Genomic DNA, 17,169 nt, shown 5'->3' with positions numbered 1-17,169 from the left:
CACATGAAGGAGGGCCACTTGGCAAGAAATTTGGGCAAAGGATTGGATTGAAAAATAGGTTAAAAAAAACTGTCATGGTTTGTCTTTCAAGATTATGGTTCTTCCTATTGTTTGGATTGCTGGGATACAGGAATCATTCTTCCCAGAAATACACAAAATTTAATTCAGAGAAATGAGCCCAATTCAATAACTTTTACAACATGCATTGGTCTCTGAAAATTATTCAAGTTTTCCTGCCACTTCTGAAGACTGCCCAATTTCATGCAGGGCAGGGATGGCAAGCAAAAAATTATAAGGTGATCACTTGGCTCTCTGAGCACACCAATAGGCAGTTTCCGTCCCTACAAGGCAGTGCTTGACCATATCAGTGCACCGGGGTGGGGGGAAGGGCTCAACAACAACTTACATTTATCCCACACCTTGAACATAAACACTCAAAAACGTCCTTCACTGATGAGAGTAAGGAAATGGACACCAAGGCAGGAAGGGAGAGATTGGGAGGGATGAGCAAAACTAATGGATTTTGAGAAGGTTCTCAAAGGGTGGAGAGAGTGCAGGAGGGTTGCAGGGAGTTTTGCAGAGTAGGACCAAGGCAGCTGAAGGCTCTGTGACTCATGGTGGGGAGAATGAGGGTGAGTGATGACTAAAAGGGCAGAGGAAAACATTTGAGAGGGTTAAAGAAAAAGAGAGTTTATAAAAAAACCCAAACACAATGTTAGTTGACATCCTTTTGGAATACTCAAAATGATTAAGATGGAGATATTTGAGGACAGTAACAGAACCACTCCCAGGTGGGCTAACCATGTAAGGGCATCCTTCAGACAGAGCCCTCTCCCCTTCAAACCATCTATTCAGTGCTCTGATTACCTTATTTTTTTCCCAACAGCAATTTGATCCATAAACAGTCATTTCCTTCACAGTATTTCCTCAAATTGTACTGATCCTACTGACTGTTACAGACCATACCAGGAATAAAGCATCACACACTGAAATCTATTTTGGTAAAAGCAGGTTCCAAAGGCAATCTATATTTTTGAATGTGAATTTGCGTGGGTTCCCACATTACACATTGCCATCTGCCCACTTTTTGTGGTTTCTCCAGCCCTACTTTCAAAGCCACCAAGTAGTTCACTGCTTCGATACGGAGGTGTCAATTCAGAGTGCTGAAGAACAAACTAGAGCACAAACTGACCGCGAGAGCGATAAGCAGAACAAGGTGGTGGTCACGCCAGAGGTCTGAAGATTCAAATCTCCTCCTAGCTGCATAATTGGAGTCAAAATACAATTAGATGTCATGATGGGCCAGTTAATGGACTGTAGAGATTAACTTTAATGGACTCATCAGCCATTTCCCTTCCATAGCTTTTTCATAGAATCATAGAATGATGCAGCTCAGAAGGAGGCCATTTGGCCCACAGTGCCAGTGCTGGCTCTTTGGAAGGCTGGCCAATTAGTCCCACGCTCGTGTTTGGTGCTCAAACAAATAAAAGGCAAAAATAAAAATTAAGACCGACACCGGGAAGCTTTTCTTCAAAGATCGAATTCGATTAGTGGAGGTAAGAACCATGGCATAATTGAAGAACGAACAAGATGCTGCAGTGGTGGAACTTAGGGTCATTCTAGAATGGATGCACTACTTTGAGCTGAATGGTCTTCACAGACCTCCCCATTCTGTATATTCTATCATCTAAACACAGAATTAAAAGATAAGCTTCTACCCATTCGATAAAATCTTTAAACTGATTATTAGTAAAATCAAGGACAAGAACAGGTCATATTGATCCCTATCCCTAGCTACATTCTCAAAATCCCTACAGTTTCCTCCCTCTACCACTTTCTCCAGCAAATTATCCTAAACATCCATCACCTTTCCAGTAAAGGAGTTCTTTCTAACATTGCTTTAGTTTTCATTATCAGTGGATGGGTGTTGGTTGAGTTGGGGGGGAGGGGCTGGAAGTCTGGAATTCAGCCAGTGACCCCTGCTGGAAAGTCCACACCTGTGGATATCTCATGAAAAGATGATTGAGACATCAGAGTCAAGCCTAATGTTCCACAGAATGACCATTTGGGAAAGAACAAAAAGAACAAAGAACAATACAGCACAGGAACAGGCCATTCGGCCCTCCAAGCCTGCGCCAATCTTGATGCCTGCCTAAACTAAACCTTCTGCACTTCTGGGGCCCATATCCCTCTATTCCCTTCCTATTCATATATTTGTCAAGATGTCTCTTAAACGTCGCTATCGTATCTGCTTCCACCACCTCCCCTGGCAGCAAGTTCCAGGCACTCACCACCCTCTGTGTAAAAACTTACCTCGCACATCCCCTCTAAACTTTGCCCCTCTCACCTTAAACCTATGTCCCCTAGTAACTGACTCTTCCACCCTGGGAAAAAGCTTCTGACTATCCACTCTGTCCATGCCGCTCATAACTTTGTAAACCTCTATCATGTCGCCCCCCCACCTCCGTCGTTCCAGTGAAAACAATCCGAGTTTTTCCAAACTCTCCTCATAGCTAATGCCCTCCAGACCAGGCAACATCCTGGTAAAACTCCTCTGTACCCTCTCCAAAGCCTCCACGTCCTTCTGGTAGTGTGGCGACCAGAATTGCACGCAATATTCTAAGTGTGGCCTAACTAAGGTACAGAAAGGTACAGAAAAACTGCTGGTACCCTAACAAGAGTCATCACCATTAAGAAAGGAAGAAAAACCAGAGTCAAAAAGTTACAGTGGGGAGAGAAAATGAATTGCCAGCTGTCTTCGCTTCTCTCCTGGTATCTGAATACAGGTCATTTGCCTTGTTAAAAACTACATGAACTCTGTAGATATGCAAATGAAAGATATTCCAATATTGTAATGTCCCATTCCAATAATCCCTTATATTGCCCAAAGACTTCAGAATATGTTTCTAAGATAATAGCAGCCTTGGTCTCCTCTCACATTTAGTCATTGGCAGCGACATTTTTAAAGTTTATTCTTGTGCTTGTAGATGATTTCAAAACTGAGACATCCCCAACGGCTGCAGACGAGAGAATGGCCAACAAATAGAGAAGAGGATGCTGCATCAGGGTAAATGATTTCAAATGGAATGTGTTCAAGGGGAGGTCGCTTATTGGCATTCCGAGGCATGTTAGAATAATTCAAATACTCACAGCTCTACAAAGGGTGATCAACGTTAAACAGAAACATGACGTGTCGCATGGTGAGTATTTGCAACTTACATCCCGATCCTCCGGAACCAGAGTAAACATTTTCGTCCTCATCATCTGACCCTGATCCTTCGAGATCTGTTAACGTTGCAAGATCTTGGGTCTGTCTGGATGTATGGTATGTCTAGAATGAAAGACACAAGTTAACAAATACGAATCAAAGAACTAGATTTGACATTGGCTCCATTCAGTGATAAGAGGTAAGGACCACTGTGCAGCGAGGATCAGCACTGTCACGAAAGATGGGAAGAAATTGGGAGGAGAACATATGATTTTTCCATTTGTTTTTTGTACTGACATTGTTTTAGAAGCTCAGAAGTGAACACAGATCACTGCACAACTAAACTGACTATAAATCAGTGGCAAATTGGGAATTCAACCAGCAATGGAACTATTGCTGGGTTACTCTCTGCAAACCATTTCTAAACTTTAAACAAGGACTGAGACACCTCTGTCACCAACTATCTTCAATATCTGTTTGAATGTGACTGACCTAGTGTAAAGGACCAGTGCTAACATGAATTCTTGAAGCTGTTTAACAAGTAGACAGGCCCCTTGACTCACCTAGGTCAAGAACAAGTAAATTGGGTCTATCTTTAAACCCACAATGCTCCCAGTGTAATCACACTCATGCCTAGAAACCAGTGCCAAGAGTTTCTGCTTGGATGTGCTGGTTCTCTTGGCACAAATTACCTGAAATTAGCATAACCAGTGCAAAAGATCTCAGAGTTTTAAGTACAAATTATGTCCAGCGCAAATTGAGTTTCCCCAATCTTTTGCGCTGGTTTAAAAAACATTGCGCTAGAAGTCGGCCCCGCCCACAAAAAACTGGTCGTGTCCCCAGTATGAATTAATCACCATTGGGAGTTTCCGCTAATTGAGCTTGTTTGCAGGCCTTCAAGAAGGCTCCAAAAATTAAACAGAATCTTTTGGGCTCAAGGACACTAATAGATACATTTTAAAAGCTATTGAACATAGTTTTTTCTAAATGTTACTAAGAAACTGACAACACTACCCAAATATAATGAGCAAATGGTTCTATATCTTCATTTTCAGTTGTTTACAATCAAGTTACTCACAGGTGGTGGATTGACACTGTGAATTAAAATACTTTTTGTGATAAACCCATTTTCAGCTGTATTAATCAAACCGTGCCAAATTAACCCTTTTAAATATATCAAGAAATATCTTTTGAAGTAAATTTTTTTTTAATAAGTCATATTTTAAAACGCTGTCCGATTGAGTTGGTTCATAGCAGATTTTGCATTCAGTGGTATGAAAATGAATTTTAAGTTAGAGTAAAGAAAAATCAAAATGGGCACAATTTTGGGTGGAATTTGTACCCGTTTCACCGACTGCACCCAAAGCTGGGATTCCATTCCCCCTGATGTATTAGCGTGCCCCTCCCACAAGCACCATGTGGCTGTGTGGCAGCTTCATAAAGCGCATATGTGCACATGATTGCTTAAAACTACAATAAAGCAGGGGGTATTTTTTTAAAAATCATTCTGGGATATGGGCATTGCTAGCAAGGGCAGCATTTATTGCACATCCTTAGTTGCCCTTGCAAAGTTGGTGCTGAGCCTTCTGTTGCAGTCTGTGTGGTGAAGGTGCTCCCACACTGCTGTTAGGTCAGGAGTTCCAGGATTTAGACCCAGTGACTATGAAGCAACAGCAATATATATGGTGTGTGACTTGGGAAAGAAACTTGTAGATGATGTTCTCATGCGCCTGCTGCCCTTGTCCTTCTGGACCTGCCAGTTTGGCAGGTGCTGTTGAAATGGTTGACTTGCTGACAATTGTACCGTTCTCAGTAAAGCAGCCTGATAGCTCTGGGGATGGGACACTGGGTTCCCTTTCTGAAGAGCTGCTCGTTCAAATCCCCAGCATAGATTAACATTCAGACTCAATTCAGTGTGTGACAAGAGCTCAGCTGGGCTGCCAGGTGGTGCAATCACTCATCCCGGGCTACATCAACTCAAAGGGAAGGAAAAGCGGACAAGAAGCAGCCAAGTCCTCCAGGAGCACCATTATCTCCCATTAGGCAATCTTACAGCGGACTGACAGGAGCCTTGAAAGGAGTTTGACAGTCAGTGCAAGGGCCTTGGCTGGGTGCCAAACTAACTGTTGAAACAGTCCAGCCCTTCAAAGCACAGCATAAGTCCACAACATTGTCACTTGGCTCATTTAACATACTCCTGGCAATGCACTAAAGGAACGACGTGCACGTAAACCAATATGATTTAATGTCGGGTGATATTCATCACCTCAAGTTATTTCCACCACAGCAATCACCAATGACAACCCTGTAACCACCAGTACTTCACCCTAGTGCTGTACAGCTCAAAACGCTCTCCTACGTTTTGACAGGGCGATGCCTCTAATTGTACTGCTGGGTGTCGGCAGTTGAAGCGAACACAGTACAAACATTTCACTTGCCCACCAATGACAGCCTTGTAGCAGGACGCTTTTGAGCGATACTGATTATAGCTCTGAATGAGTGAGTGCTTCTCCTCTAACCCTGACTGTATGGAGGCAGGGAAGATGACACCAAATCCCATTTTCTCCACTCCCTGCTCTCCAAAAAAAGCATAGGATCTGAACTCATGACTCCTGTAACATGGGCTTGTTTTGCTGAGGTCTGAATTAGTGCACAAGAATACAAGGAGGGTAAGTTCCTCGTGATGAAGGGGCAGGTGAGTCTTCCGACTACTTCCTTTTCATCTGGGCAATATTCTGGGGGCAATTGCACGCTACCCCAGAAATTCTGCCCAATCCACCACCGAATGGATCCACTGGAAGCTGCACCAGCTAAGAGCAGGCATAAGTCCCAAACTAACTGGGGAAGGCCCGAAGAGTGTTTGAAGCTCCCCAGACGGGACCAAGTATTGTTAAAAAGATGGCATTTGCTTACTTGTTTAAGATTAAAAAAAACTTGCCTTATTTTCTTCAGCCCACCCCTGAGCCTCAGGCCTGTTCCCATGGAAATGACCCCTTCCCCATGATTTGAGACGAGGTCAGTGTCCTCCCTGGGATTCCTGCTCTGCCGCACTTCAGGTGATGGGCGAGAAACCATGACATTTTGGGGTCACCATTTTCTTGTGTAAATAAACTTTTGAGTTATCGAATAATTTAAATTAAGCGAAGTAGATAAAATGGCAAAATGGGAATTTACTGCTGGAAAAATCTGAATCATAAGATCTTTGAATTAAGCGGAGTGGACTATATCTCCCTCCTCAGGAAGATACTTTTTCAATATTTCAACATGAATTAATCTACTGTATTAAGTAGCAGTCTAGTCTAATAAAATTCTCCATCATTGGGGTGGGTACCAGTCTAGTCTAAGCAAATCCTCAATCATTAGAATGGATTGCAGTCTCGTGTAATTCCTCAATCCTTGGGATGAGTGCCAGTCTAGTCAAACTAAGTCCTCATTCACTGGACTAATCTACAAACTCACTGCAGTGGGTTGGAGACTATTCTTCACTGATGATAGTCCATTCTATACATTGGGCTGACTTGTACATTCATTCTACTCGCTAACTCTGAGGTGAACCAATAAAGGTATCTAAAACAGATTTAGGGAATTATTACTTATGAAATGACAACATATCTTAGCCAAGGATGTAGCAAGAAAGCACACAACCTCACAATATGGCTAAGCAACCCAGCCAATACTGTTTTGGTGATCTCAATATATTTATTTTGAAACATAAATCTGTTTCCCTTCCCACACTCCAAATGTATAATAAAATTATCCTCTGCAATACATTTTCTGCCTGGTTTGAGACAAAGAGCTCTGAAACTATAGTCAATAGAGGGTAGAAAATTCTAGTTAAACACCAAAAGTCTTTAACAAAATTCCCTTCAGTTTATAGTGTGCTAAACACAGGTTTGGACAGAATTAGGGCTGTGGTACATGATATAGATTTGAACTACATCATATAATTAAAATAGGCTGTGACCGATTAAAGGGAATATTGTTGTCAGGAATTTATTGCTTGCGTGCCAGATGGCCGTGCCTGTAATCTATTGTAAATTTTATTCAAAGTTCCGACTTAAACATTGGTAGGATGTATTTTCTTCTCATCTCTCCTAATTGCCCTGACCTGGTGGGGTACAAGTACATTGACTCATAGGGCTGAATTTTATAAGCCCGCCATGATTCCAAGCTCATTTAAATAGCCGAGCAGGCAGTCCCCACGATCACGTAGAGAGGGCGGGCTGTCCGTCCCCGGCAACACCACGAATGCCATTTTTAAAGGGTTGTTAGCCCAACCGGCATATTTAAATATTTAAAGAAAGATTTAATGTAATTAAACAAATACATCTCTTCTGCCCCTCTCCCAGCCCCCAATCACAAATTATTTATTTACCCTAACCCGCCACCCCCCAAACACTGACCTTTACCATCTCACCTTCCCCCCCTAAACTGCACAAACTTTAAACAATAACCCTTCACAACGTCCCTCACCCATGACGTTAACATGATCCCCTTCCCCGCATGCCCCCCCCCAATCACCGCGCACTGAGAAACTCACCTCCTCCCCCCTCCCCACCAGTGTTGCGCCTTGTTCCCCGGACGGGTATCCGAAGGCGCCAGTCGCCAGGTCAAGCATCGCAGCAGGACATCAAGATTAATGGTAAGTACATGCAAGTCTAATAATTTACCTTGTTTGCAAATGGTGATTGGGCACCCATCGCTGAGCAGCAGGGGGAGTTGGGCGACACGGTGCCCCGCCGCCGCTGGGAGGATAGGGCTGGGCCCTGCCAGTGCCAAGGTCTGTGGCGGGCCTCATCCGGAGCCATCTTCAGGCACCGCCCCCACCCTCCCCCCGCCCCGCCACAGATCCCAACGGGCTCCTTAAAACCTAGCCCATAGTGTCATAGAGCACAGCACGGGCGGCACAGTGGCGCAGTGGTTAGCACTGCAGCCTCACAGCTTCAGCGACCCGGGTTCAGTTCTGGGTACTGCCTGTGCAGAGTTTGCAAGTTCTCCCTGTGACCGTGTGGGTTTCCGCCGGGTGCTCCAGTTTCCTCCCACAGCCAAAGACTTGCAGGTTGATAGGTAAATTGGCCATTGTAAATTGCCCCTAGTGTAGGTAGGTGGTAGGAGTAAGTGGGGATGTGGTAGAGAATATGGGGTTAATGTAAGATTAGTATAAATGGGTGGTTGTTGGTCGGCACAGACTCGGTGGGCCAAAGGGCTTGTTTCAATGCTGTATCTCTAAATAAAATAAATAGAAAGATGCCATTCAGCCCATTGTGTCTGTGCCAGCACTTTGAAAGAACTACACAATTAGTTCCCCCCCCCCCCCCCCTCCCACCATTCTTTCTCCATAGCTCTGCAATTTCTTTTCTTTTCAGGATCTATTCCGTTCCTATTTGAAAGTTATTATTGAATCTGATTCCCCCACCCTTTCAGCCAGTGCATTCCAGATCACAACAACTTGCTGAGTAAAAACATTTCTCACCATTCTATGATTCTCATCTCTCCTCTGATTCTTCTGCCAATTATCTTAAATCCGTGTCGAGTTAATGAGGGTTAACGATGCTCCTGCCAGTGGAAACAGTCCCTCCCTATCAAAACCCTTCAAAATTTTCAACATCACTATTAAATTTCTGCTTAACCTTCTTTGTTCGAAGAAGTGCCTTGTTGGGGATCCACAGGCCCCATCAACCTAACCTCTTACCTCATCCCAAGTGTGTGCAGGCTGTTTACTCGGAGATCTGAACGCAATTCCATCCTCATCCAACTCACACTTTCCAGCAGTTGGGGGAGGGTGGGCAGGGGTTTACGGGATAGTAACCAGGGATCAGGAGTCCTGAATCGTTCCTCCTACTCCCTAGACCCATGGGCCTGAGGCCTGTAGTGCTCCAACTGCTCCCTGACTTGAGATTAGCTTACTCAGCACAGGATGGTGATCAGTGCATACGTTTATGAAACAATCTGACAGTTACACTTCTTTATCAGGTGACATAAACCTTTAACTACATATGATGTCAATGATACCGTGAGAATATAAAATAGCTGTCACCCCCCCCTTGCCTTCAAAGCACTTTGTAATTTGATCCCCAACCTCACTCACAAGATAGCTTTACCATGAACATGCATCCAAAACTACTTTGCCTCGTTGTAGCCACCCCATGAAAGAGAGAGTGTGACGATATGGAGAGACACAGGCGAACCAGCAAGAGTAACAAAAGAATCAACTGCCAGTGGATATTGCAAAGGTTTGACTGAAGACAACTAGACACCGAGAGTTTTCTGTTAAATGAGAGGTTACGCTGAGCATGTAACAGGAAACTTGATCCAACCGCACGTTCACAGCGAAGAGAGGCCAGGGAGTTTTCACAATGTTAAGGCAGTTTCCATCACGAGTGGAATTTGAGCTTGGGTGCATTTCAACTATTTGTCGGAAATCATCCAGCACTTTAGCTGGCTTTCCTTTTTAGGTAAATGAAGAGAGAAAGTCCCGAGTTCCATTCCTTGGCTGTACAACAAATGGGGTTCTACAATTGCCCTCAGTTGGGGGAGGGGAGGCAGAGAATCAAGTCTAATCACTATATAGTGATCCCTGTCAGAAACAGCATCAGGTGAGGGCAGTGCCAGCCAACACTGTCATTACCATCAGTGGCTGAGCCAGGAGTACCTGTCTTTGTGGACCCTTTAAGCATGTAGGATAGAGCCTGAAGATCGGCCACTTACGAGACCAGCTCCTATGTAATCGGCAATGGGTCAGGAAAAGAGAGAGGTCTGACTTGGAAATAAATCACTATTCCTGCACTGTCACTGGGTCAAAATCCTGGAACTCCCTCCCTAACAGCCTTGTGGGTGTACCTACACTCCAAAGACTGCAGTGGTTTCAAGAAGGCAGCTCACCACCACCTTCTTAAAGGCAACTAGGGATGGGCAATAAATGCTGGCCTAGCCAGCAACGCTCATTGTCAATGAATGAATAAAAAAGTCAACCAAAAAAAACAATTTTGCTGCTGTATCATGTTTCTTTGAAAACATGAGCAAAATAGGAAAGGCTTCAGGGCAGAAAGCTATTGTAGAGTCAATAGCTCTAGCCTCAGAACACAAATAAACACGATCCCTGCAGACACTATCAAAAGAGAGCACCATTCAAATCAGCCTTTTCAATACTCGAATGCAGTACTGAGGGAGTACTGCACTGTCAGAGGTGCCATCTTTCAGATGAGATATTAAATCGAGGCTCCGTCTGCCCTCTCAGGTGGATATAAAAGATCCCACGACGCTGTTTCAAAGAGGAACAGGAGAGTTCTTCCCTGTGCCCTGACCAATGGTTATCCTTCAACCAACATCACTAAAAACAGATTAGCTGGTCATTATCACATTGCTGTTTTTGGGATCTTGCTGTGAATAAATTGGCTGCTGCATTTCCTACATTACAACCGTAACTACACTTCAAAATTACTTTGTTGGTTGTAAAGCACTTTGGGATGTGGTAAGGTCGTGAAAGGCGCTATATAAATGCAATTTCTTTCTTGCTTTATTTCTTCTTTTATGAATTAATTGCCTTGTATTTCGTATTATTTAGCTCCAAATATTTGGCAAGAGCACTGATGAGACCACATCTGGAGTACTGTGTACAGTATTAGTCTCCTTATTTAAGGAAGGATGTAAATATGTCGGAAGAAGTTCAGAGAAGGTTTACTAGACTAATACCTGGAATGGGCAGGTTGTCTTATGAGGAAAGGTTGGACAGGCTAGGCTTGTATCCGCTGGAGTTTAAAAGAGTAAGAGGCAACTTGATTGAAACATGTAAGACTCTGAAGGGAGTTGACAGGGTGGATGTGGAATCTAGAACTAGGGCTCACTGTTTAAAAATAAGGGGTCACCCATTTAAGACAGAGATGAGGAGATTTTTTTCTCTCAGAGGGTCATGAATCTTTGGAACTCTCTTCCTCAAAAGGCGTTGGTAGCAGAGTCTAAATATTTTTAAGGCAGAGGTGATTAGATTCTTGATAAGCAAGGGGGTGAAAGGTTATCAGGAGTAGGTGGGAATGTGGAGTTGAGGTTACAATCAGATCAACCATGATCTGTTGAATGGTGGAGCAGGCTCGAGGGGCCAAGTCGCCTACTCCTGCTCCTAGAAACATAGAAAAATAGGAGCAGGAGTCGGCCACTCGACCCTTTGAACCTGCTCCGCCATTCAATACGATCATGGCTGATCATCCAAACTCAGTAACCTGTTCCCGCTTTCTCCTCGTATCCCTTGATCCCATTAGTCCTAAGAACTATATCTAACTCTTTCTTGAATATATTTAATGATTTGGCCTCAAATGCTTTCCGTGGTAAAGAATTCCACAGGTTCAGCACTCTCTGGGTGAAGAAATCTCTCCTCATCTCAGTCCTAAATGGCTTACCCCATATCCTTAGACTGTGACCCCTGGTCCTGGACTCCCCTGCCATCGGGAACATCCTTCCTGCATCTAGTCTGTCCAGTCCTGTTAGAATTTTGTAGGTTTCTATGAGATCCCCTCTCATTCTTCTAAACTCTAGCGAATACAAGCCTAATCGACCCAATCTCTCTTCATACGTCAGTCCTGCCATCCCAGGAGTTGGTCTGGTGAACCTTCGCTGCACTCCCTCCATAGCAAGAACATCCTTCCTCAGATAAGGAGATCAAAATGGCACACAATACTCCAGATGTGGTCTCACCAGGGCCTTGTATAATTGCAGCAAGACACCCTTGCTCCTGGACACGAATCCTCTCACTATGCAGGCCAACATACTATTTGCCTTCTTGACTGCCTGCTGCACCTGCATGCTTACTTTCAGCGACTGGTGCACAAGGACACCCAGGTCTCGCTGTACCTCCCCCTTTCCCAATCGCCATTCAGATAATAATCTGCCTTTCTGTTTTTGCCACCAAAGTGGATAACCTCACATTTATCCACATTATACTGCATCTACCATGTATTTGTCCACTCATTCAACCTGTCCAAATCACACTGGAGCTTCTCTGCATCCTCCTCACAGCTCACACTCCCACCCAGCGTTGTGTCATCTGCAAACTTGGATATATTACATTTAATTCCCTCATCTATATCATTAATATATATTGTGAATAGCTGGGGTCCTAGCACTGATCCCTGTGGTACCCCACTAGTCACTGCCTGCCATTCGGAAAAAGACCCGTTTATTCCTACTCTTCGTTTCCTGTCTGCCAACCAGTTCTCTATCCATTTCAGTACCTTATCCCCAATCCTATGTGCTTTAATTTTGCATGCTAATCTCTTATGTGGGACCTTATCGAAAGCCTTCTGAGAGTCCAAATAAACCACATCCACTGGTTCTCCCTTATCTATTCTACTCGTTACATCCTCAAAAAATTCCAGTAGATTTGTCAAGCATGATTTCCCTTTCATAAATCCATGTTGACATTGTCTGATCCTGTCATTATTTTCCAAGTGCTCTGCTATTACATCTTTTATAATGGACTCTAGCATTTTCCCCACTACTGATGTCAGACGAACCAGTCTATAATTCCCTGTTTTCTCTCTACCTCCTTTTTTCAATAGTGGGGTTACATTAGCTACCCTCCAATCCATTGGAACTGCTCCAGAGTCTATAGAATTATGAAAAATGACCAGCAATGCATCTACTATTTCTAGGACCACTTCCTTAAGTTCTCCGGGATGTAGATTATCAGGCCGTGGGGATTTATTGGCCTTCAATCCCATCTATTTCCCTAACACCATTTCCCTACTAAGACTGATTTCATACAGTTCCTCCTTCTTACTAGACCCTATGTTCCCCAACATTTCTGGGAGATAATTTGTGTCCTCCTTTGTGAAGGCAGAACCAAAGTATGTATTTAACTGGTCTGCCATTTCTTTGTTCCCCATTATAAATTCCCCCGTTTCTGACTGTAAGGGACGGACGTTTGTCTTCACTAATCTTTTTCTCTTCACATATCTATAGAAGCTTTTACAGTCAGTTTTTATGTTCTCTGCAAACTTACTCTCATATTCCATTTTCCCCTTCTTAATCAATCCCATTGTCTTCCTTTGCTCAATTCTAAACTGCTCCCAATCCTCAGTTTTGCTGCTTGTTCTGGCCATTTTATATTTCTCCTCCCTGGATCTAATACTATCCCTAATTTCTTTTATAAGCCACGGTTGATCCATCCTTCCTGTTTTATTTTTGCGCCAGACAGAAATGAACAATTGTTGTAATTCATCCATGCGCTCTTTAAATGCTAGCCATTGCCTATCCACTGTCAACCCTTTAAGTAATGTTCCCCAATCTATCATAGCCAACTTGCGCCTTATGCCATCATTATTTAGATTCAGGACTCTAGTCTCGGAATCAACTCTCTCACTCTCCATCTTAATGAAGAATTCGAACATGTTATGGTCGTTATGCTCCTAATTCATTATGTTTGTAGAAAATGCCATGACAATGCATAGTTCCTAAATAAGGAGCAGTAAGTACAGCCTCAGCAAGGGGAAACTTCAATGAGAAATCCAAGGTTAGGCCACCGAACTTTACCCCTTTAAAAAGTACACTTTGTGTTAATTCCCCTTTAAATCATACACTTTGACTTAATTTCATGTGAAACAGTACGTCTTTATAACTTAAATCTGCAAGTCAACCAATTTTTTTCAAATTTTAAATCTTTAATTTTCTCCAAAATCTCTGGATGATTATCCGGATAATCCCGCTACAAGCTGAATTCCTCCTTTTAGAAGCAGCAGCATAGTTGGAAACATTACAAGAGATGTGTACATGTTTAAGCCATTTCAGGTTAAGATCCTTTAAAGAGAGTAACCTCTTTCTGTCTTAATGTTGATATTTATTCCTGCGCTCTCCCATTGGCTCAGGTGGCTGATGTGTGCTAAGGCAATGATTCACACAGGATGGGAACAGTTCCCGGTTTAATCCCAGCGACCGTGCCAAGTTAGCTCTCCGCTGGGGAAAGCTGGGAAGCAGAGGAGAAGCAAGGCTGACCGCACTATTCCCAAGGACAAGGAAAAAAATAAATCAGCCCAGATTCCCACTCCTGACGACTAGCCAATGACCCATACTGGGAAGTGTGTCTGGATGCACGGTGAGAACAAGACTGGACTGTGTATGTGATGCCTCCTTCAGCTGAATAGCCATGTCAACAATCATTGTCACAACTTTTGGGTGAGGTACCCCAACAGGAACTGTCGGCGATCTCCATCTCAGAAGGTAAAATAATCCTTATAATCCCAATTCTGTTCGTCGATTCCATTTGTCATCATCTGTTCTCCTGAGTCCTGCTGAGATCACACACTAACTATGGTGGCTGTGGCCTTGGCGACTCAGTAAGTGACCTCCAGGTGGTGGTAGAGAGTTGCTGAACAACCTGCCCATTATAAGGCATTTTAATTGTTCAATTTGACCAGTACTGAAACTGGTGCCGCCATTTAAAGTTCGACCTATTCTTGCAGGTTTCATCACATGACCTCCAGCCTCTAACCATCGCGTCCAACAGTCGATGTTCCCCTTCTCCAATATCTTCATACTTTATCTTTAAAAAAATGGAAGAAAAATAAAAAAAATTCCCTCCAATGCCCAATGTCTCCAATTGTGGGGAAGCTAGAGGCCACCTAGAAATCAAATAGAGAATTCAGAAGAAACACCTTCAGCCAGAGAATGGCGGGAATATGGATTTCGCTGCAGGGAGTAGTTCAAGCAAATAGCATAGATGCATTGAATGGGAGGCTGGATAAGTGTATGAGGGAGAAGAGAATAGAGGGTTATCCTGATAGAGTTAGATGAGGAAGGATGGGAGGAGGATCAAGTGAAGTATAAATGTGCACAGCATGACCTGGCTGGGCCGAATGGCCTGTTTCTAAGCGCTATGTAATCACCACTCCGGATTTGCATTGTCATCTGCCGGCACTCTTAATGTGTGCCTGAGCCTACAATGTAAGACTCGCACATTGTGAACACATCAGGATTTCAGCAGAAGCTGAACCACATGCAGATGAATCAACCCCGGGACGACAGCAAACTGTTACGCACATTTCCATGAATGGGCAGGTTCCAACACGACTATTTTTCCTTTGGATGTAACAAATCAATTGCCCTGGCCATTATCAATAGCAGCTGCAACAACAAATATACCATGTCAAGCAGCATCTATTTTTGAAGATGAGATCGTGCCAACTTTATACGGAACACAGTGTCGGAATACGGTAGTGTGAAAGCGGCATTGTTGAAAAGAGTCCCACTCCAGCATGTTGGAACAGCTGATTCATTCAGAATCAGCAGTTTCTGGCTTGCAAGTCAAAAATTCCTGATGGCAACGTCCCTTTAAAGGTACGCAGTATGTATAGGGTTTTCAGCCAGATCTTGGGAATGTAGGACAGTTAGTATAGGCCAGTCCTTCTCTCTGGTTCAGCTCTTTCAGGCAAATCAATCGAAATGTGGGCCTCAAACAAGCTCTTTATTGGCTCATGCCTAAGGCCCAAGGCCTGTTTCAGACATTGGCCCTGGACTCCTTTATCCCTCTTTACTAATATAGCAGACCGCACACTCCTGGCTGTAAGTGCACATGCGCTCCCTGCCCACCATATTAGGGGCTTAGTAGGCCAGTTAGCACTTGGAATAACGGGCCCCCGTATAGATGAATTTATAGGCCTCAGTGTCCATGGCAATGATGCCAGAAAACTATTTCATATTTGTGTCGCTCCTGAAAACCTACCTCTTTGGCCAAGCTTTTGGTCACCCGTCCTAACACTTCTTTATGTGGCTCGGTGCCAAATTTTGTTTGACACCGCTCCTATGAAGTGCCTTGGAACATTTCACTACATTAAAGCTGCTATACAAATGCAAGTTGTTGTTGGCAAATTTGAAAAAACTTGTGCTTTATGGTACAGTGTTGGTGGTCTGTTCCCTAAGGAAGGAAGGCAGAATGAACTTACCTTTCACATCCTTAGGATGTCCCGAACTGCTTCAAAGTTGATGAAGTACTTTTGAAGTGGACTCACTGTTGTAACATAGCCTGAGCAATGCATGGTCTATTCAATAATACTGTAAATATATTTTGTGGCTAAAATTGCTTGATAGTATATTGTGTTCATGAAGCCTTATATTTAATTACTTTTTCTGCCATTGAGACCCATAAAGTGGTGTCTCTGAACTGCACCAACTACTATTGGTTGTCATTTACCTTAATGGGGCCTTGTATATGGAGTATGTCACATACCAACCATGATTGCACTGAATGGCAGAACAGGCTCGAGGGGTACTCTCCTGAATAAAAGGCAATAAACTCAGTGATGGTCAGCAGCATTGTTTGGCTATGGGTGACATCGCACGTGAGCCCAATCCTGTGAGAGAAAGATGTTTAATGAACTGCTGGAATTTTGGCTTTCTCTATCCCACAGGGCTGTGGATGCTTAGTCAATGAGTATATTCAAGACAGAGGTTGATAGATTTTTGGGCACTAAAAGAATCGAGGGATATAGGGTTAGGGCGGGAAACTGGAATTAATGTAGAAGTTCAGCCAGGATCTTACTGAATGGCACACCAGGATCGAGCGGCTGCATGGCCTACTCCTGCTCCTATTCCTTGTGTTCTTACCCTGGGATGTTCAGAATTCTTCCCAGTGCCTTGGATTCTCTTCGACAACGTTACCCAAAAACAGATCATTCACCCTACTGCTGTTTATGTGATGTTGCTGTGTGCAAAGATGGGTTATGTGTTTGCCTACAATAACAACAGTCATTGTCCTTCTAAGTGAAGGAAGCTACTTTGAGATTATTCTAAAAAGGAACGTGACCAACAAAATTTGTCTTTCTGCGTTTCCCCAGTTTTTCATTTTCTGCAGTCGGATGACTTAGCTCCCTAATACTGCAGAGAACTTAAAACAAGCTTCATGGTGCATTGTCACTTTAAGCAGCTCAGCAGCATAGTACCAATTATTCCCAGTTTCCACAAGATTATCCTGTTCA

General features: G+C 43.5%; 1 protein-coding gene across 1 annotated transcript in view; it reads right to left on the bottom strand.

Moving 5' to 3' along the window:
* LOC137347253 (syndecan-3-like) overlaps positions 1-17,169 on the bottom strand; it is a 227,131-nt gene that overhangs the window by 23,885 nt on the left and 186,077 nt on the right. The window contains exon 2 of the mRNA XM_068011562.1: positions 3,220-3,331. Within this exon, the coding sequence (XP_067867663.1) occupies positions 3,220-3,331 (112 nt within the window). The remainder of the gene's footprint in view (positions 1-3,219; positions 3,332-17,169) is intronic.

This window comes from Heterodontus francisci, chromosome 31 (genome assembly GCF_036365525.1).
Source record: "Heterodontus francisci isolate sHetFra1 chromosome 31, sHetFra1.hap1, whole genome shotgun sequence".
Classification (NCBI taxonomy): Eukaryota; Metazoa; Chordata; class Chondrichthyes; order Heterodontiformes; family Heterodontidae; genus Heterodontus; species Heterodontus francisci.
The sequence above is the reverse complement of the archived record's forward strand: the minus strand, read 5'-3'. Positions and strand labels throughout refer to the sequence as shown.